General features: G+C 41.1%; 1 protein-coding gene across 1 annotated transcript in view; it reads left to right on the forward strand.

Annotated features, from left to right (window-relative positions):
- The window catches only part of CHST8 (carbohydrate sulfotransferase 8), a 239,589-nt gene extending 225,267 nt beyond the window's left edge, over positions 1-14,322 (forward strand). The window contains 2 exon segments of the mRNA XM_075008974.1: positions 6,625-6,662; positions 13,177-14,322. Coding sequence (XP_074865075.1) covers positions 6,625-6,662; positions 13,177-14,322 — 1,184 coding nt within the window.
- Positions 14,323-23,611: the final 9,289 nt, after the last annotated feature.

Here is a 23,611-nt window from a genome sequence, read left to right on the forward strand (position 1 = left end):
GTCCACCGGGGTATTGCAAGGGACCCATGAAAAAAATAAATAAAAATTATCACAGAAAATAAATTGCAAAGTTACATTCAATTATTTTTAAATAACTAGCTTCCAATAATGTTTTTAATTGCTGTCAAAACATCTATGTTGTGATTTTCCTTTTCACTTAATGAAGTGTACATAACAGCTAGAATGGGGGTCTGCAAATGGTTGTGGGGGTCATAATCAGGGGTCCACCCTAGTGAAAAGGTTGGGAATCACTGTAATAGAGCCTCCTGCTGCTTACAGCCACAGTTTGACCATGCCTGCTAGCTATGATACAAAGCAATACAGTAACTGCTTGCCTTTGACAACCTTTCATCTGAAGAGCAAGAAATGTTCTGAAAAGATCAGGAAGCTCAAGGTCTTCCTGTAATAGCTACCATTCACAAAGCGTAGTATAAAGAACTACAGCATCTTTGCCATTAAATCAATTAGTTTGAGATGAAAAACAACTACTAAATCACTTCAGTGTCAAATGGATATACTGGCCAAGCATTCTCAATAGAGAATACATTCAGGGTCCTGACACCAAGAGATATCTTTGACACTTCTTCAAGGGGGCTACCATTTTATCATTTATCCAAAGCATTCACTGTGAAAGTTCTCATCTCTGAGAAAGGTCACTCAGTATTTGTAACTTCTGAGAATTCAATTCACTGTAGAGATTTACTTATTTTATGGCAATTATGCAAGGCACTCTCTAGTTTCATTCAGCCCTAACTTGCTTCTTCTGATTCATGCTCAGTATATTAAAACTGGGAACTACATATGTGGCAGAGAGGGGCTTAAGACTACGTTACAGTCAAATAAGACGTGTTTATTGAAGGTGCAAAAGTATACATAATTTATGCCATTGGTTTGGCCATGATCTCAAAATTAAAAACCTGTCAGTCTTTTTATAGGGAGCTTTTTCTTAAATGTACAATTTATTATTTCTAATTTTAGAATGAGCTAAGTGGCAGTAACAGATGACAAAAGCACTTTGCAAATACTTGATTGTTTCCTGCTTGAAAGAGCTTGCGATTTAACATGATACACAATAAAAGATTATGCACAGTACTAAGTGTACAACAGGCAGGATAATCTAGTCATAGCAAGCAACTTAGTAAAAAGATTAACCTTTTTTTACTGTTAATGCATAATTCACAAGCTGAGTTATATTTTTCCAGTGTATTTGCCAATATTTTAGGCAATAGTTTGAAACTGACTGCTACCCCAAAAATGATTGCTTGGAAAATTCACTAACATAATTTGTTATTGGCTGTGACTGGTCACTTCCAACATTTGTTATCATTCTCACTGTGTGATTGGTTGACAAGCTATTATAAAAACAACTAGAAGTAGTTGAAGTCGTCATCTGCAACATGAATATATTTGCAAAAATGTTCACAACACTTCTGAAGTATATATTTCAGCAAATACATAATTGCACAAGTATTCATATGCAACTCCCATTACGATTGTCCTGTTTAAAAAAAAACCAACATTGTTCATAGAAGCACATTAAGGGCCATTAAAAACACAATTCACATAACAAGAAAGGAAAGGGGGCACTTAGATGAATGGAGATAGGCATCATAAAAGACAACAAGAACAAAGACATCAGTGTCCCCAGGCTGGGTCTTTGAAGGTCAAGTTCCTGCAGAAGCCATGAGAGAACCAACGGAAGTGTTGTGCACAAAAGTGATATTCTCTCTGAATTCCTGCTGCTAAGATTCCCATTGCTGTGGTATCTGGCACCACATTTTATCGTCATTTCTTAAGGTCACCAATTTCAGTTATATCCCATGGGTGTGAGTGTTCAACCTCTGTCACAAATGTACATTACATTGCCATTTTGGTTCCCATCTGGGAACTAGTAGTAGCAAAATCCCATGAGTGTAGCATAACTAACAGTGCAATGTTTATTTTCATTGGCTGAGTTCACTGCACCTAAGAATGTTTTTCTCCATGTAGGTTTAAATCTGACATGACAGTCTACTGCTGGAGAGAGAGGGAGAGAGAGAGATGAGAAAAGACAAAATTTTGAGGTCGTGTGCGCCAAGTTACATTCCAGAAACTAGCAACTAACTTCACCATACATCTTCCATTCAGAATATACCTTTTGCTTTTGTTCTGACCGCGTTAGCATCGATAACTGAAGTCTCCAGCTAACAGAATTTCTTTCTGAGATGTAATGACTGAAGTTCAGCATGGAAATACAAAATATCAACCCTATTAAAAACAAACCACCTTTTGAAGCAGTTAGCAACAAAAATGTAAATTACTCATCATTAATTCCCTTTCTTTTATGATTTAAGAACAGATAATGCAGGCAGTATTTATTATACCTTCATCTTCGGTAGCAGAAAGATTCTTACTTCTTACAGAAAAGTTAAATAAGTAATTACACTTAATGAATGGTGTATTCACTGATCGGAATAAGGGGATTTCAAAAGGTGCGGGTCCTTTCGAAAAGGACCCCTGTGTAGCCTCACCGAGCCATGCGCTTTCCAAGCGCCACGGCCAGAAGCGTCCTAATGCTAATCAGGCACTGAATATTCAATTCAGAGCCTCATTAGTAATCTTCGAAATGGCCATTAGCATGGCTATTTTGAAGATTTGTGCCTGTGTAGACACAGCCTTACTCTTTCATTACAATCTTGGCAAAAGAAATTATAAAAAAACCGTATCCCAGTCTGTCTAAGTATTGGTTGCATTTTGGTGAGCGTCCAAGTTCTGTTGTCTAGTCTTGTTTTCGACTGTGGCAAGCTTGAAGGCTCTCCCGGAGGGATACAGAGAGAAAACGTGATTCTATTACAAAACATTTAAAAAAAAAAAGGTAATCTGAGTCTAGAATCTGGAATTATATTTCTGTGTGTGAGGCCCACAGAGCTGCCCAAAATTAGCATCCAACCCATGGCACTGAAAATGTTAGCCTACCCTTGGATGTTATTAAATTATAATTTCAGGGGGGAAAGTAGGTCACATCCTGTCTTATATTGGTAGGCATAACTAGTTCATGCAAGGATAAATATTTAAATATGCAAATTCTTGCCTATACATGTTGACAGTATTGACAGCCAAGGTAAATCTCCAGTCTCTGTGACAGAGGAGGAGAAGTCATTTAACAAGCTGAATCTGATATTAAAAAATAATGAAGCCCGAAGCTGAAGTATAAAGCAGAGGAATAACACTGGTGACTCTGAATAGAAGATTGCTTGTAATGATGCTATTACACAAGGAAATTACCAAATGCATGTCGGCAATTATACATGAGAAACCAAACATCTCCATGTAAAACAAGCAAATTGACTAACCCAATCCACTTCTTTTTAAATTAAACATTTGACTTTTCAGTACATACAATTCCTGCCCCCACAAAAGCGTTTTCAGTACAACCCTCTGAACTGATAAGCAAAAGAACATTCAAAATTTTTGGAGGTTCCAGGCCCATGCTAGCCGGCAATCCATTTAACAGGAGCAATCAGAAGATGAATCATACAACAAACTAGGGCTCATTCACTCCAAATACTCCCCACTTCCATCCAGGGAACCATACCTAGAGAGGTTAAAAAAAATCTGATTTAATTATATTTATACCACTTTACAGTGCTTCAATCCTGAGCTACTTATTTATCAAATCCCAAGCACTCAGAATTTGGGGAGATAGCTATTAACCATAGGTTACAGATACTGTCACCCAGTCAGAGATATAAACTTGCCAGAGGCCACAAGAAGAGTCAATGCAGAGCGAGTATAATGTTAAGATTAACGTGTGTGAGTGTGACTATTTCATCCTCTTTTGCAGGGTTTGGCAACTGTTGGCTCTTGGCCCATCAGAGTAATCTGCTGGCAGGCTACAAGACATTTTGCTGATGTTGACCGTCTACAGGTACACCCTCTCACTCCCGCAGCTTTGCAATTCACTGTTCCTGGTCATAGGAGCTGTAGGAAGTGGCGGCTAGCAAGTCCTGTGGGTCCCACTGGCCAAGAGCAGTGAACTGCAGCGACTGGGAGTAGATGGTCACCATCACCAAAATATCTTCTGTTTCACCAGTAAAGCAAAAGAGGGGTATTCAAGTGGCTACGTCACTGGAGAGAACAGCCCTAGGTACTATTCCACAGCCTGTAGTGGTACAATTCAGCAACTCTTGCCAGTATAGAGGCTATTCTATTGGTAATGTCTATGGGTTCACCACAGGGTAGTGTCCAACCAACTAACAGTGATCCTGTTCAGATGACAAAGTTGTGACCTCATAGTTACAGGTCATGGGTTCCTGCTGACAGCCATGATATGTCTATGGGTTAAATCATGTTTCATATATAATGGGATTGTAACTCTGGAATTTCAGGCCTCTTTTCATAGCAGTTTTCATATTCGCTATTCCATAGCATTTTACAAAACCATGGGTTAAATGCTTGTATTAAACTGACTGTATAAACAAATGTCGCCACCAGTAAAGTCTGACAACATCACTCAGTCATAGGCTCCAGAACCAATTTTGTTCTATAGAAACTCTTGCCGGGACCCCGCAGGTTAGTGTCCACTCTTCTGAGGAACACTAAAAAAAAAACAAAAACCAAAAACCTTAAGATCGCCTCTTCCAGATGAACAAGTACCATCTAGAACTGAGTAAGAGGAGGCTTCAGACTTGTTCCATGTCTAAAAGAAGGCACCTCTAATACAGCCTGATCTTGCTCCCATTGAAAGTAACAGCAAAAGCCCCTTTGACTTCAATAGGGCAGAATCAGACACACAATATCGCAGCCTCCTATACCCATCCTGCATAGTACAGGCTGAACCTCTGATCCAGCACCCTCGGGACCAGACCAGTGCCAAGAGAATTTCCCAGACCACAGGAAGTCAATATTGTCTAGCAACAGTACCCACATTTCCACTGCCTACAGGGCTCTTAGAAGACATTTAGAGAGAAATTACAGCTAAATAAGAGCACAGGATGCAGAGTCAGAACTGCTGTCTAAACAAACTTTATGGGACCATAGGAAACTTGGCCACATTCATGATAAGTGGTCATCCAGCTTACAAGAATCATGCCAGCTTACCTGTGTTGCCAGACAAGAGAAGTTCAATCTGTACTATGTTTACTCATACCTCCTGCTAACAAAATGCTGGTACAGAACATGCACACAAAGTCAGGGCAATAGAGAAATAGGTTCAACCATGAATATCTGTTCATGCTTCTGAAAAACTAAGTCAAAGATCAGTTTGTTGGAGTAGGTGCTATAGCAGCAAGAAACTAATGAATGTATGTACTATATAGTCAGTGAACTAAGAGCAACTTTAAACACACACAGTATTAAAAGAATCATAATAACGTAATGAAAGTTAATCTGATGAGACAGCTTCTCTCGAGGTGTTTCGATTTGTTGTACAAAGGTATTGTAGTGTGGTATGTTGACCTGCAATTTTCCTTCCAATGGCTGCAGATTTGTAAAGCAGCCCCATTAAACTGAAATCTTTTTAGGCAGCACTGACAGTGACAAGGGGTGGCACTGTACAAACCAAAAGGACGTTTGGTGCACCTCAACTGATGGCACTAACGAAAAACTGTTTTTTTTCCAATAGCATACACTTTAGAGTTTGCTCAACTGCAACCATGGTCACAAACTATAAGACAAGGGGTGTGAGATAATCTCTTTTATTGGGCCACCTTCTGTCAGTGAGAGAGACAAGCTTTTTGAGCTTGTACTGAGCTCTTCTTCTTTGTAACAGCTTTGTTGTTTTTCACTCCAAATAGCCAAATGCTGAGTACAGGTGCCAGACCTGAAGAAGAGTTCTGTGTAAACTTAAAAGCTTGTCTCTGTCACAAGAAGAAGTTGGTCCAATACAAGACATTACCTTACCCCATTCATCTCTCTAATATCCTGGGGCCAACATGGCTACTCACTAAACATCATCCCCCTGGGGATCATGGTATTTATGTATTCTATCCAGCAACTGCGAGTTCTCTGAGTTTAGTCTTAAGAGGTACTCATATCTTCATCATTTGATTCTTGACTGGATTCCTCTTTAAAAGTTAAGCATAAAAAGTTAGATAATACATGTAAAAGTGCTTTTCATAGTACATTCAAAATGCTCTACAAATATTACCATATATAAACAACATAGGGGGAGGGGAGAGGTTATAGTACATCACTGCAGCTCAATGAAAATTCAAAACTATCATGCTGTCCAAAGTGGGCATGATTAACTACAGATTTTTGTTAACTTAAACACAGGCACTTAAGAGATGGTAGTGTGGCCTAGTGGACATGGTACTGGTCCAGGACTCAGAAAATGTGGATTCTATTCCTGGTTTTGCCACTGACCTTGCTGGGTGATCTTGAACAAGTCTTTTCACCTCTGTCTCAGTTTTCCCATTATCCTCCTGGGGATAATGGTATTTATCTATTCTATCAAGCATTTTGGATCTACATTTTACTATCGACTACACATTGATATAAAACATTAAGGGTCCGTTTAAAATCATTGTTCAATAGGGACTGCTCCTACTCACATCCTAGTTAATGGAAGAATTCTTGTTGATCTCAGTGGTGAAAGCATGATATACTATTTTTACCAAATATTGTGTGTTTTTTTTTCTTTAGGAATAAAATATCATATGGGACCTCAACAACCCAAAAAAGTAAGTTCTTCAGGGGAAAAAAAATCAGACTATAGAGCAAGACATATTTGCAATGCAGAATGTGGGATGGGAGGGGGAAGAAATTTCAGAGTCAACTATTAGATTGCAGGTAAAAGAATTAAACAGAAATGAAGCATTAAAGCTTTTCCCTGGCATGCAAATTTTCTCAATAAAATAGGAATTTGGTAAGCCATGAAAATTTAGTTTTATGGTTGTTTCCTAGAGTAGATATTGCTAAAAGATACAGTAAACTTGGAAGATATTTGTATATTCATATTTGACATGAAATGTTATTAATGAAAATAATGGACTGAGACACAGACTATTTGAAAGGAAAATGCTGGTATAATTGTGCCATCTAGTGGCTACTAGTTCATTCAACATAGTATTGACTATATGTCACTTATCCTTTCAAGATTAAGGGATGACTGCAAACTACTGAAAACAAAAAGCAGTCAAGTAGCACTTTAAAGACTAGCAAAATAGTTTATTAGGTGAGCTTTCGTGGGACAGACCCACTTCTTCAGACCATAGCCAGACCAGAACAGACTCAATATTTAAGACATAGAGAACCAAAAACAGTAAGCAAGGAGGACAAATCAGAAAAAGATAATCAAGGTGAGCAAATCAGAGAGTGAAGGGGTGGAGAGGGAAGATCAAGAATTAGATTGAGTTAAGTATGCAGACGAGCCCCTATAGTGACTCAGAAAGTTCCCATCACGATTTAAACCATGTGTTAATGTGCCGAATTTGAATATAAATGTCAGTTCGTCCACTTCTCTTTCTAAAACGGAGCGATAATTTCTCTTCAATAACTCACATACCTTGAGGTCATTGACAGAATGCCCCATTCCATTAAAATGTTGACTAACTGGTTTGTGGATCTGGAGCGTTTTGATGTCTGTTTTGTGCCCGTTGACCCTTTGTCTAAGGAGTTAGAAGTCTGTCCAATATACAAAGCATCTGGGCATTGTTGGCACATGATGGCATATATGATGTTAGTGGAGGAGCATGAGAAAGTGCCCTTGATTCTGTGAGTAACCTGGTTAGGTCCAGTGATGGTATTTCCAGAGAAGATATGTGGACAAAGCTGGCAGCAGTCTTTGTTGCAGGGAAAGGTTCCACGACTGGTGTTCCTGGGGTATAGACTGTGGCTGTTAGTAAGGATCCTCATGAGGTTGGGAGGTTGTCTGTAGGAGAGAACAGGCATATCACCCAGGGCCTTCTGGAGTGTAGCATCCTGATTAAGAATAGATTGTAGGTCTTTAATAATTCGTTGCAGTGGTCTGAGTTGGGGGCTGTAGATGATGACCAGTGGTGTTCTGTTCTTGGCTTTTTTGGGCCGATCTTGGAGTAGCTGGTTTCTGGGTATGTGTCTGGCCCTGTCAATTTGTTTTTTTACTTCTCCTGGTGGGTAATTCAGGTTTATGAATATTTGGTAAAGTTCTTGTAGTTTTTGGTCTCTGTCAGTTGGATCAGAGCAAACGCGATTATACCTAGGAGCTTGACTGTAAACAATGGATCTAGTCATGTGTGCAGGATGGAAACTAGAAGGGTGTAGATAAGTATAGCGATCAGTAGGTTTTCGGTACAGTGTGGTACTGATCAGGCCATCCTTGACTAGTACTGTAGTGTCCAGGAAATGTATCTCTTGCATGTTGTAATCGAGGCATAAGTTGATGGTGGGGTGTAGATTGTTAAAGTCTCTGAGGAATTCTTCTCGAGCCTCTGTACCATGGGTCCAAATCATAAAGATGTCATCAATGTATCTTAAGTAGAGGAGTGGTAATAGGGGACAAGAGCTGAGGAATCGTTGTTCCAGGTCAGCCATAAATATATTAGCATATTGTGGGGCCATGAGGCTGCCCATAGCAGTTCCACTAATCTGGAGATATAAATTGTCCCCAAAACGGAAATGATTGTGTGTGAGAACAAAGTTACAGAGGTCAGACACCAGATTGGCTGTGGTGGCATCAGGGATGGTGTTCCTGATTGCTTGTAATCCATCTTTATGTGGAATATTAGCGTACAGAGCCTCTACATCCAGTGTGGCAAGGATAACAGAGTAAGCCGTGCTAGTCTATACACTATCAAAACAAAAAGCAGTCAAGTAGCACTTTAAAGACTAGCAAAATGGTTTATTAGGTGAGCTTTCATGGGACAGACCCACTTCATCAGACCATAGCCAGACCAGAACAGACTCAATATTTAAGGCACAGAGAACCAAAAACAGTAAGCAAGGAGGACAAATCAGATGTCCACATATCTTCTCTGGAAATACCATCACTGGACCTAACCAGGTTACTCACAGACTCACGGGCACTTTCTCATGCTCCTCTACTAACATCATATATGCCAACAATGCCCAGATGCTTTGTATATTGGACAGACTTCTAACTCCCTTAGACAAAGGGTCAACGGGCACAAAACAGACATCAAAACACTCCAGATCCACAAACCAGTTAGTCAACATTTTAATGGAATGGGGCATTCTGTCAATGACCTCAAGGTATGTGAGTTACTGAAGAGAAATTATAGCTCCGTTTTAGAAAGAGAAGTGGACGAACTGACATTTATATTCAAATTCGGCACATTAACACATGGTATAAATCATGATGGGAACTTTCTGAGTCACTATAGGGGCTCGTCTGCATACTTGACTCAATCTAATTCTTGATCTTCCCCCCCCCACCCCACACTCTCTGATTTGTTTACCTTGATTATCTTCTGATTTGTCCTCCTTGCTTACTGTTTTTGGTTCTCTATGTCTTAAATATTGAGTCTGTTCTGGTCTGAAGAAGTGGGTCTGTCCCACGAAAGCTCACCTAATAAACTATTTTGCTAGTCTTTAAAGTGCTACTTGACTGCTTTTTGTTTTGATAGTGTACATACTAGCACGGCTTACTCTCTGTTACTACTGGAAAGAAGGGTAGAATTTACCACCTGTTTATTGACATGCCAGGGGAACTTCAAGAGAGTCAATTCATACTGCTCATCTCTTCAGGTTCAACTTACTTTTGAATGGGAATGAATAGGAATTTTGTCCACTGAGGACATTCAAATTACGATATTTGAAATATGGTGGAAATACTAATTTTAAATTCAACAGCAGCAGTGTGTGCACACAAGGGTGATAGATTGAGGGGGTTGTGGGACTATACCCTAGCATGCAATAGGTATCAAACATAAGTCTGAATTCTTCATATGATTTCCAAATCATGTAGCAAAGAACAATAAAAATAGACCAAAACAGTTGGCTATTTACATATATAAGATGACTGAAATAAATGCATTAAACATACACACCAAGGTAAATTTCTCAACAGATGAGCAATTAAATACTTGTATAATTCCATCAGTTTAGGATATATCCAGGCAACTATATAGGGGAACACCAGAATGAGATAGTTTTCTAAGTCAAACTATACCATGAGTAATAGCGAGGCAGTAGGAAAAACTCAACACAAGTCATTGTAGAAAAAAAATGCAACTTTTTCTGAACAGTAACAAAAGGAAGCACATCTAAAGAACTTTTTACTCTGAGTCTTAGCATACTGTATAAAGAAAAGTGAATACACAACTCAGACTGTGTTCCACTAGTATTCACAGCCCTTTTATAATGTGTTTAATACTAATTAGTTCTATTTTTTTCTGAACAGAACTTTAGTCACCTGGCACATTTGGATTTTTGCTCATTACTATTTTATGATGAATACTGATTCAACTTTTTCCAAATCCTTTTTCCTTTGAGGAAGGAACCTGGCAAGATACAGGAGTGATCCCACATGGCAATGTAGGCTGAGCTGCAGATTCTTCTTCGAAACTGAGTAGCAGGAAAGGCTTGTTCTTATCCTTTGATATCCTAATCTGAAGCTCCGTGAAAATTACTACTGGGCTGCAGAGAGGCTAATCTAACTCCCATTGAAGTCAACTGGATTTTTTTCATTGCCTTCAAGGGGACTGGCTCAAGCCCATACTGCAGATTCCTGCCTGTTCTCTCAGCTAAGCTCAGGAAAAGTTGTGCCATCACCATGAAAATTCACAAATATGCTTCAGCGCCAAGAAGGGCAGATTCACTTCAAATCTAAAACTGATTTTTTTTTAATTCTGGAATACCTTTAAGTATGAAGGAGCAGGTGAAAAGCAAAGATAGAACAGTTTGTGAAGTGCATCACATTGTGTGTCTAACATTTTCAGTTAAAGTATTCACCAACTGAACATCTATAACTGCATATTCCCTGCCCTCCCAGACTTTCTTCCATCTGAATTGTAACATCTTTGGAAAACCACAGTTACATGAGTTAAATAAAATTGTAGTCAAAGCAGTAGTAACTTCTGCATGATAATATAAACATATTAATTAATCCATATAATTGGTCCACCCTGTTGAAAATGGTCAACAATAATACCAGGCAGTGCTAACGACTCTGAAATTCCATCTTCCCATACATTTATTAAATCCACAATCACCCAAGGCAGTATGATGCTGTCTACCTTTTCCTCTTCTAAATTCAATAACAGTTTGTACAGGTCAAAATGATCCTCCACATCTCTAAGCAAGGGTTTGTTTGAAAATGGCACCAACAGGTGGAGCTTTCCACTGATGGGCATAGTAGCTACCTAATTTCCACTGCCTTGCCATCTTTTATTGGCTGCTGTCTGTTTTGTAACAGCTGTGTCATTTTTCACACCAAGTAGCCAAATCCCATGCTTATGAAAGTCAATGAAAAGACGCCCCCCCACCCCTTGACTTCATTGGCCTTTGGATTGGAGCCATAATGAGAGCTGTAAAAATTAATGTTTATGTACATTCACTTAGAAATACACTCCAACAATCAATGACCAAACAAATCAAAGTGGAGACACTCATTTAAGCCAAGCGTAGGACTCTCCTTCCTCTTGATGCACCTAGAGCATGAAATTATTTAAAGGTGACATTATTTCAAGCCTCCATTAACAGCTATAATAATAAATAATAATAATAATATTTGAAGCTGAACATTGGCTGCTTTCATCTGCATTGCAGCCTGGGTAGACAGGCTTGTGCTAGCAGGGTTTGAGATGCTGTAGGTATTACGGCTCAAGCGCTGACACCCTAGGGGATTGGATGAACTAAGTGCAGAGCTTCAGTATCCACATGGCTATTTCTGGTAGGCTATCTCAATCCCCGTCATCACAGTCTGACAGGGCACGCACAGAAATTTAAGCTTTTGGATGGGCACAGTTCTCTGCACCCAACCCCTCAGCAGCCTGAGCCCAGGACTCTTCCTGCCAAGGCCCCAGGGTCAGAGGAGATTGGTCTGCCCACTCCAGCCCCAGATTTAGAGGAGTTCTGTGCCCCACTTATCAGGGGCATAGACACCTCACCTTCCCCAATTCCTCTCTCCCCACTCAGCATGCCTCTGTGCTGGGAGATTCCCTCTCCACTGCAGAACAGACATACTGCCTATTTCAGAGACTCCCTGAAAACCCTATTCTCCCTCATAGCAGGGTCTGTGTCCTCCATGTCCCCTTCACACATATCATAGTCCTCCAGGGACTCTGTGTGCACCTGCATTTTCCTCTTCCTCATCCCTGTGCCTTCTTCCAAGGGCTCTGGTGTCCCCTCCCGCAAACACCCACTTAACCTGATGGCCCTGACCCCCATCCCAATAACTGCCCCTTCCTTCTGATACCTCTCGCTGTCCTCCTACCCTCAATTCTGGACTCCTCCCCACTCCTGCATCCCTGCTCTCCATCGCTTATAGCGGTCTGAAAAGAGAGCTGGGTGGGAGCTACCATAATCTGGAAGCAGCAGCTTTAATGACAGTGCTTACAGAGTAATTCTCAGACACGGTTTTATTTTTGCGGGGTGGGGCATGCAACCCTCCTCACTGCACATGCATGAAGACTTTCAACACTGCCGCTTCCCAGATAAATCCGCCCCATGTCCTCATTCAGCCAGTTAAGGTAGCAGCAAGGGGCAAACAGATTCCTCTGCCTGCAGCACCAGGCACTTTCCTGTAAATTAGGCTTTTGGGGCATTTCAGCTTGCACAAAAATCAACAGGCTTGTGCCCATGATGCCTTGACTCTCCCCTGCAGTTTTGGAATTGTTGGGATGCAGTCTAAAGCGACCGTGCCACAGACAGAGAAATGACCGTTCTTGCTCCATTTCAGTTTATTAATTGCTTCTCTCCCCCTATGTTCAATGAGTACAAGCATGTTCATGCTACTGATACATGGTTCAGAGATGGAACCACGGATACAGCTAGCCCCCAGACTATGGGAACAGTCAGTCTGCCAGCTCAGGCTCTAGCTTTGACGTGGATGTAAACAAACTAAAGCAAAAAAATAAAGATACGGAAAAGCCGAGGACAAGAGCAGAATCTCAGGTGTGCTGCCATACACATCATCATGTCGTAATTTTTAGCCAAACTGAAAGTCAACAACTAGATATGCCATTAAAGTGTATAATTTAATCAATCATGATAAATACTCTCTCATTTAGTAATTCCTTGGGTCTTTTCTTCCAGCAGGACTGTACTACTAGCAACAATCAGGATGTAAGAATAAGAAGAAATTCTGCAGATAAATTAGCAATGGGAAACAAGAGAAGTTCTTTATCTCCATCTGTAAATGCACCTACTAAGCTCCAAAGTACAGACAGAAAGCAGAGCATAATGTTTGTGATGAAAGACCATCAAGCGAAAGAAATAAATCCTATCAGGCTCCACAAACGGAGAAGGAGATTTATAATTAAGAAGAGTCCTATACTGATTGCTATGAACAGTTCTTCTCTCAGCCTGCCTCTGCTGAAGTCTGAGGATGAAAACAACAACAAATGGAGAAGTCTCTATCAGATCCAAAAAGAAAGGAAGAGGATAATGAGAGACACTTGTTCCAAATATAAGAGTAACAGCAGAAGGATAATCACACCATATCACGTTTCCAGAATATTTGTGGAAGATAAATACAGAATTCTATACTGCGAAGTTCCAAAAGCTGGCTGTTCTAACTGGAAACGTGTGCTCATGGTCCTCAATGGGTTGGCTTCCTCCACAAAAGATATACAGCACAATACAGTACATTATGGAAATTATTTAAAAAGGCTGGATGGGTTTGATCGCAAAGGAATTTATCACAGGCTCAACACTTACACCAAGATGCTTTTCATTCGCGAGCCCTTTGAAAAGTTGGTATCTGCCTTTCGGGACAAGTTTGAGCACCCGAACAATTACTACCACCCTGTTTTTGGAAAAGCTATCATTTCAAGATACCGTGTGAATGCCTCCAAAGAAGCATTAAGGACAGGCTCTGGAGTCAAATTTAAGGAGTTTATTCAATATCTTCTAGATGTACATAGGCCAGTGGGCATGGACATTCACTGGGATCACGTCAATAGACTTTGCAGCCCATGTTTAATAGACTATGACTTTGTAGGGAAATTTGAAAGCATGGAAGAAGATGCTAATTTTTTTCTGCATTTAATCGGTGCACCACAAAATTTAACTTTCCCTAGGTTTAAAGACAGACATTCCAACGAAGAACGAACAACGACCAAAATTACACAGAGCTATTTTGCACAGCTTTCCCCTTCTCAAAGACAACGCAGTTATGATTTCTATTATATGGATTATTTGATGTTTAACTATTCAAAACCTTTTGAAGATTTATATTAGAAAGTAAAAGATGCTTCTATTTCATATCAGCTGAATTACATAATACACACAGTTCTTGGTACACTGATACTCCAGAGGAGCATATCACACTCATATTTTCTAAGACTAATGAGTGAATTCATGTTACACAGTAAAGCGGATAGATTTTCACATACAAAATCTCACTGTACTGTAAATAAAAAAATGACTTTTATATTAGGCCTGAAACAAAGAAATACAGGAAATACAAAGTGCTTATGCCTCTACATGGCTTCTCCTAAATGTTAAAATCTGTTTAGTAAAAGGTCAGTTAAAGAGCATTTCCACTGCAGAAAAAAATAAGTAATAAGGCATAAACTATTTACATTAGGAACCTTTACATCTGCTCCTTAACTTCCTCCTTTACATCATAAGTTTTCTATGGTTTCTCCATGTGATAATATACATGAGGGCTCCTAAATAAAGCACACGATTTTCCATGATAGCGGTTATTTGTGTTTACATTGTAAGGTGGCAACAAGAGTGAGTGAAGAGGTGGCAAAAGCAGCTGAATGGATCCACTATTCTATTGATTTCCTAACTGCTGTGATGAGCTCTTTAAAATATAGTAAAACAAGGAAAGTGCTGTTTTACTAATAGCTTTACCGTTCCTTGCTATCCTCAATGCATGTAACCATACACCAAGGCAACCTGTTAAATTTGAAGCTAGACACAGATTTATAGTTATTTTCGGTGATTACCAAGTTAATTGGGAAAAGAGAAAGTCTATCACAACTACAGTACAATGTTCAAAAGACCTGCCAATGGGAGAAGAGAGACAAAGGAGACAGTTGCCCCAGAGCCTGGTGATTCCAAAGGGCCCAGGGCTCCCAGCTACCACTACTGCAGCCCCAGGGTACTTTAAATTGATGCTGGAGAACTGACACCTCACGCTGGGTGGCTCTCAGGGCTCCACCCTATTTGCCCAAGGCCCCACCTCCATCTGGGAGCATGGAGCTGTCTCCGCATCTTGTCCAGAGCCCTGGTGTGGCTGTGAGATCCCCTGATGTTCAAGCATGTACTAGTGAAAAACGTTAATCCTTAATGGCCATGTGAGTGCAGCTTTAGAGCAGATGTTCCAATTCACAGAGAAAGACCGTACTGTCTTCATTCCATATTCCCATTATGTCATATTGAGCTGCAAGAAGATAAAATGCCAAAGAACATTTACATTTTTATGCATGTTATTAAGATTCTTTCCTTTAATCGGTGTAGTCACCAAAAATATCAAATGTTTCCTTTAAAGTGGCACATAAATGTAAATACAACTTTCAGCCCATCAGGGTACTTTTTATTGCTGCAAACAATCAGGGTTTATTTTGGTTAAAAATGAGACTTCAGCTCACAGCAACAAGCAGAGCATACATTTGTGGTTTCATTTTGTTCATGTTTTCTAAATTTAAATGTAGTTTTCTGTGTTTTCTCTCAAGTAGAAACTTCCATGAGATTCAAATACTGGAGTGTTACAACCGCAGCAGAACATCTATACATAGGCCAGTGCTCAGCAACCTTTACTACCTCATGGCACACTTCAGCACTCACTACAATTTTACGGTACACCCAACATATACAACCCAATCCCCTCCTCCAGAGCCTGGCATCTCCAGCCCCCTGCTCTAACTCAACGCCCTGCCCTTCCTCCAAAACCAAGCACTCCCAGCTACCCCACTCTAACCCAATGCCCCTTCCCTCCCCCAGAGCCAGGCATTCCCAGCCCCCAGCTCTAACCATGTCCTTCCCCTCCTCCAGAGCCAGGCACCCTCAGCTCCCCACTATCCCCCAATCCTCCACCCCAGAGCCAGAGCCGGGCACCACCAGGCACTCCCCCAACTCACTGCCAGCAGCTCACTAGAGCCACTGGCACTGCCACTTGCTTCTCCCACCAAGTAGTGGGGCGTGTGCACAGAACAGCAGACAGCACTCCCCGCGTGCAGCTCTGAGGCACACTAAGCGCTGCCTCATGGCGCACCACTGTACGGCAGCACAGCAGTCGTGGAGTGTTGCTAAAGGCTACTGCGAGGCCAATGAAACACCTGTACTAGTCCTGAGGTCAGTGCTATTTTCACCTAGGGGAGGACATTCGAATCAGTCTCCATTTTGCAATCCCAGAACTCTAAACACCAGTCCCATCTTACAGAATCATACATGGTTAGGGCTGGAAGAGATCTCAGGAGGTGGGAGAGGAAGGGAAGAGGTAGCTCAGTGGTTAGAGCATTGGCCCTGTAAACCTAGGGTTGTGAGCCCAGTCCCTGAGGAGTCCTTGCAAGGGTCTAGAGCAGGTTAGATTTAAAAAAAAAAAATTCTGTCAGGGCTGGCGAGAGGTCCTGCTGTGAGTGCAGGGGACTGGACTCCATGATGTCTCGGGATCCCTTCCAGCTCTATGAGACATGTATAACCTCTGCTAGACTCTGTACAAGCACTGGATAATGCTGAGCTCAAGACAAGCTCTATACAGAGCTCAAACACCTGCATCTCTCACCATGAGGGGAGTGACAAATGCTAGAACCCTGCACAAGGTAAAGGATCAGTTCCATGCTCTCAGAAGTGGTGAGGCCTTAGGTGGCAGGGATGAGACAAGGACAACCATCCTTGAGTGCCACCCAGACTGTGCCATTGCCCTCCAGCCAGCTCCTAGCACTGTCCCAACTCTGCCACACAGGACTCCAGCACCAATTTAAAGAGTCCAGTGACGAGGCCCACCAACGGTGGGGGAACAAAGGAGGCAGGTTGTCTCAGGCCTCTGAGGTGCTGTGGCAGCATTGCTGCTCTGCTTCACACAGCTGTGAGGGACAGGAGCACAGCAACTTTGGCACCACCCATTCTGGGGACACGGATCCAAATGTGCTCCCCACTTGCCCCAGGGACTGCTGTGGCTGTTGGCCCTGCTGGCAGCAGCAACTGGAATCCTGAGCCCTTTTGAATTGTCAGGTGCCAGGGCAGTTGCCTCCCTCCACCCATCAGTGGACCAGTCTCTCACGAGAAGCTAGTCCAATAAAAAGAGCACCTCACCCACTGTCTCTCTCAGCACTAGTACAAGACATTCTTTGCTCCAAAGAGCTTACAGTTTTAGCACTCAATTCTGCAAGTATTTACATACATGCTTGCTTTTTACACACTGCAAATACTTCCATTAGACACCCACTAAAAGCATCACGTTATAACGCTGAATGTTTTAAACTATGGAATATGAATATTTTTTATTGAAAATAGGTCTCAATTCCCCCCACCCCGAGCTTGATTTCTAAAACATCTGCCCTTAAAAATGAAGAATAAATTTGTAAGGAGTTCCTTGAATGTTTCTCACTCTGAAAAGGAGTTATGAGCATGTATGTGTCTAGCAGCCAATTGAGAGTCCTGCCAACCTTTGGCTATCTGTTTTTCTGCCCATGGACCACAGATCGGGTGCAGAAACAAATTTTGTATACACACAAGGCTCTACCTATTGAATTCAGTGGAAGTTAAACATATTCTTAAGTGCTTTGCTGGATCTCAATCTACCAACCCATGGAGATGGAGGGTCACTCATCCAGCCTACTCACTAGCCTTTGTTGTCCATCACTGTTCTAGGCAATAGTAATCTAGGCAGCAATGTAGCTGAAAATGTCATTCTTCATTACTGTATTTATCCCATAATTCATTCATATTAAATGCTCTACACACTAAAAAGAGGTGTCTCTCGAATCAACATGATTCGGTTTGGCTACGACTAAAGGAAATCTGGACAAGTCACTAAGAAACACAAAGAGGACATAATAAAGTCTGAGCTCTTTGTCTATTAATGGATGCAATTCACTCATTTTGGGTTGGACCCTGAAAGCTGCTAAAAGTATCAAAGAACCAGAGCCCTCCATGTGTGATTTGCTGCACCCCCCAATATGCTGAACTTTACCCCCTGACTGCAATGAAAGCATGTTTCTCATTGAAAGAATTAGGGTTGTATCACCATTCAATTTTCAGTCACATTTGGTGTGTGTAATGGAGCAAGATAATGTGAAAAGCCATAGAGTAGATCTGGGAAAGGGCTAACAAAACTGATGGTTGTATTCAGACCTTTAATGAGTTATATGTAGTGTTTAAGGGAAAGATAGGCAAGAAGAATCCAATGGCACAGGGCACAATATGACCTCTTCTTTCCTTCCTTCTAATTTCCTTTGGGCCTGGTTTACATAGATATTGCACCTGCAACATTAGTTCAGTTAAAGGTGATTATGTACCACAACAGTTACAGTGGTACAGCCCCTAGGCTACATCTCTATGGGAAACCTTTGCCAACGCAACTGTATCAGCATACTCTGCCAGTGATGCACTCCATGTGGATCCAATCTATACTAACAAAATTGTCCTTTCAAAAGGCATAGCTTATTCCATAGCCCAACCCAAGTGTAATATACTACACCAGTGAAAACAATTTTGCAAGTATCAGTGCATCTAGAGCAGGACCTTTTACCAGAATATCTGTGTCAGTCATAAATCATACCTCATCAAGTCGCTGACCAAAATAGCCATGCCAACAAAAGTCTGTACTGTGGATCCAGCTCTACCAGTATGGGGACATGCTGTATGGTTATAAGCCTCTTTATTCAGGTATAATTGCATCCTGACTGGGGTTTATACTGATAGCTAGGATACCAGGATAGCTAGATTGCTACAATTTTTGGACATGGACAACACCTGACAGAAGACGCACTTGGGTATTCATACGTTGGAGTAACACTTACTAAAACCATCATTTGCTGATGGTTTTTGTTTGATGGTTATTGATTTGGGTCATGTGAAAGGACTTGCAAGAACTGTTATTTATATGCCAGTATAACTGGTTGAAAAATTAAACCCTATTTTGTGAAAAACTTCTAAAATTTGAAGCATACAAGGTGGACCCATTTAATACTGTAAAATGTCACACCTTCTACGGTATTCCTTTGTTCCCAAGCTAACCCCCCCCCAAACACACAAAAAAATTAGGCTTTTCAATAAAAAGGGGAGAGGTATTTCCACAAAAAGTTAAATTTGACAATTTTTTGTAATTTTTTTGTTTAAAAATAAGAGGATCTTCAAGGACAAACTGCATTCAAAATTTTTTTTCACCAGCCATGAGCAGCACCAACATAATTAGTATGATATTTTAAGAACAGTGCATCCCCACTGAAGAGTAGAATTTGCTATATATTAGATGGCTAGTTCGTTTGTTTTAGTATAAATTTGTTAGCCGTAGGCAGCTTGTTGGATGGGGTCTTCCACATTTTACTGACCAAATGCAATTGGTCAGAGAGTGTTTTAATGGTCAAAAAATATAAATACACACATGAAAAGTAGGGAAGGAATAACTATGAAGAAATAGAGAAAGCTGAATGGCCAAAACCAATAAGGGATGGAATCAAGGAACTGCAGAAATGGTCTTCAGGTCTTAGCATTCATCCCACTTAAATGAATGAATGAATTTGATCCAGATCAGCAGCTCAGTCTGAGGTAAGAATACATTTGGTCAACATTCTTGACCAAAATAAATTTCCCTGCTGGAAAATTAGGTTTCAGGTAAATGAATGTGTTTCATGAGAACATATCAATTGTTAACTACTGTTTGTTCCCCAGTTGGGAGATTTGAAATAAAAAATTCCATTTTGACATATCAAAATCTTCTTATGGGCAAATGTTTAAATTTTCATTTTTGACATTTCCCATTCAAAGTTTAGGCTTTTTTTTTTAATGCTACAATATTAGAAGATTTTTACATCTGTTCCTCCTGACTGGGAATTAAACATAATTTTGAAGTGTCAAAGTTTCCTGTGAAAGAAAGAAAAATTCCATTTTTTAAACGTCTCTAGTTCGGAATTCAGCCAAGTTTAGGATCTAGTACTGCTTATATCGCCATTTAAAAGTTGTGCACCAGATGGCTTCCTACCCTTAAAATATGTATTTTATAAAGCTGAATTCTCAAAGTTTGGTAATGAAAGCTGTAATTTAGCAGACCTTGCCAATTTTTCTGTACTATTTAGTGGGTAATTTACCAGCAGTTCACATAAATGAAGCATTCCTGAAATATTTTAAGATTCACTGCATCTTAAACTCATTATAAAATGTAGAAGACAAATTCTGTTCTCTTGAAAAAGTACATAAATGTTTGAGAAACAATATGACAAAATGATGTAATGTACTACTTTGGTTTTTCTGAGTCAAATCATGCATGCTTAATAAAGTTGGCCCTTTGGCTCATTTTCATTTGTAAAAATGTAGAGCTGTTGTGATCTAGCAATTTAAACAAAATTATATGCAGGAGAAATGGTGGAGGGGAGCTTGCTTATATTTTTAAATGCCTACTGTCTTTTGTAATTGGCAAAATTTCTACAGCCCAGGCTCCTAGCAAACTTAAGAGTTCTCCTATATGTCTGTAGAGTACATATCATTTCTAACACATTATCACCAAGCAACAGAGGGGTAGCCGTGTTAGTCTGGATCTGTAACAGCAACGAAGGGTCCTGTGGCACCTTACAGACTAGCAGAAAAGGTGCACCTGATGAAGTGAGTCTGTGCTCACGAAAGCTCATGATCAAAATTTTTCTGTTAGTCTGTAAGGTGCCACAGGACCCTTCGTTGCTATCACCAAGCAGTGTGCTCAGTCCAGCACAATATGCAAAAGGTAAAGACAGTCCCTTCCTGTCTTAACTGTAACAGAGAGTAAGCCGTGCTATTCTATACTCTATCAAAACAAAAAGCAGTCAAGTACCACTTTAAAGACTAGCAAAATAGTTTATTAGGTGAGCTTTCGTGGGACAGACACACTTCTTCAGACCATAGCCAGACCAGAACAGACTCAATATTTAAGACATAGAGAACCAAAAACAGTAAGCAAGGAGGACAAATCAGAAAAAGATAATCAAGGTGAGCAAATCAGAGAGTGGAGGGGTGGGGGGGGAAGATCAAGAATTAGATTGAGTTAAGTATGCAGACGAGCCCCTATAGTGACTCAGAAAGTTCCCATCACGATTTAAACCATGTGTTAATGTGCTGAATTTGAATATAAATGTCAGTTCGTCCACTTCTCTTTCTAAAACGGAGCGATAATGTCTCTTCAATAACACACATACCTTGAGGTCATTGACAGAATGACCCATTCCATTAAAATGTTGACTAACTGGTTTGTGGATCTGGAGTGTTTTGATGTCTGTTTTGTGCCCGTTGACCCTTTGTCTAAGGGAGTTAGAAGTCTGTCCAATATACAAAGCATCTGGGCATTGTTGGCACATGATGGCATATATGATGTTAATAGAGGAGCATGAGAAAGTGCCTTGATTCTGTGAGCAACCTGGTTAGGTCCAGTGATGGTATTTCCAGAGAAGATATGTGGACAAAGCTGACAGCGGGCTTTGTTGCAGGGAAAGGTTCCACGACTGGTGTTCCTGGGGTATAGACTGTGGCTGTTAGTAAGGATCCTCATGAGGCTGGGAGGTTGACTGTAAGAGAGAACAGGCATGTCACCCAGGGCCTTCTGGAGTGTAGCATCCTGATTAAGAATAGGTTGTACGTCTTTAATAATTCGTTGCAGTGGTCTGAGTTGGGGGCTGTAGGTGATGACCAGTGGTGTTCTGTTCTTGGCTTTTTTGGGCCAATCTTGGAGTAGCTGGTTTCTGGGTATGTCTCTGGCCCTGTCGATTTGTTTTTTTACTTCTCCTGGTGGGTAATTCAGGTTTATAAATATTTGGTAAAGGTCTTGTAGTTTTTGGTCTCTGTCAGTTGGATCAGAGCAAATGCGATTATACCTAGGAGCTTGACTGTAAACAATGGATCTAGTCACGTGTGCAGGATGGAAACTAGAAGGGTGTAGATAAGTATAGCGATCAGTAGGTTTTCGGTACAGTGTGGTACTGATCAGGCCATCCTTGACTAGCACTGTAGTGTCCAGGAAATGTATCGCTTGCATGTTGTAATTGAGGCATAAATTGATGGTGGGGTGTAGATTGTTAAAATCTCTGAGGAATTCTTCTAGAGCCTCTGTACCATGGGTCCAAATCATAAAGATGTCATCAATGTATCTTAAGTAGAGGAGTGGTAATAGGGGACAAGAGCTGAGGAATCGTTGTTCCAGGTCGGCCATAAATATATTAGCATATTGTGGGGCCATGCGGGTGCCCATAGCAGTTCCACTAATCTTGAGGTATAAATTGTCCCCAAAATGGAAATGATTGTGAGTGAGAACAAAGTTACAGAGGTCAGACACCAGATTGGCTGTGGTGGCATCAGGGACGGTGTTCCTGATTGCTTGTAATCCATCTTTATGTGGAATATTAGTGTACAGAGCCTCTACATCCATTGTGGCAAGGATGGCGTTATCAGGAACTTTTCCGATGTTTTGTAATTTCCTCAGGAAGTCGGTGGTATCTTGGATATAGCTGGGAGCGTTGGTGGCTTAGGGTTTGAGGAGGGAGTCCACGTAACTGGATAGTCCGGGGGTAAGGGTGCCAATACCTGAAATGATAGGGTGTCCAGGGTTTCCAGAAGAACAGGGAATCCACATTAGAAGAGAACTTTTGTTTCGTTACTCCCATTGGGATGCAGGTCATTTTTCAAAGGCCACACTGGAGGTTTTTCGGTGGGATGTGAATGAAGGGAAGGCAACAAAAGCTACTTTCAGAGCTTTCCATCAGACACCTTTATGGTTTTCGTTGAAATAAAAATGCGTAAAACTCAATACAACATTGTGGAAGAGTGTCTACTGAATGAAAAAGTAGTGTTGTGACATTCAAACTTTTTTTTGTTGACATTCCAATGCCACATAACTATTCAAGACAGTGTTTAAGGTGTTCACTTTCATTTTTCAATATCCATTCTCACTTATAGCTATGTACACACAGAACACACCTGAACCGCACATTGCAATCGTTTCTTAGTTTTGCATGGATGCCAATAACTTTAAACAGAGTTACAGGTTGGACCTCCCTGGTCCAGAATGAGGGAAATTGCCCACCCAGGGGCAGTCCCGTCACCCAGCCCCTCAGCTTACTGCCCCTCCCTGCGGCTGGCCCTGCTTCTGGCCTGACCAGCCCCAACCCTGGTCCTGCACCCAGCCCCACTACTGCCAACCCGTTCCAAATGAGCTACCTGATTATAGCCTGGTTCCAGGCACACGGACCAGCTCTGGGCTCTGCAGATGCTGGCTCTGGCCAGGCTAGCAGACGCCAGCCATGGCCCCAGCCTTAAGGACACTGGCTTCCAGCTCCTGGCCAGGCCACCAACCCCATGCACATCACCCTCCAGCCTCTCCCCCCTAGGCCCAGCT

The sequence above is a fragment of the Carettochelys insculpta genome, chromosome 14 (assembly GCF_033958435.1).
Source record: "Carettochelys insculpta isolate YL-2023 chromosome 14, ASM3395843v1, whole genome shotgun sequence".
Classification (NCBI taxonomy): Eukaryota; Metazoa; Chordata; order Testudines; family Carettochelyidae; genus Carettochelys; species Carettochelys insculpta.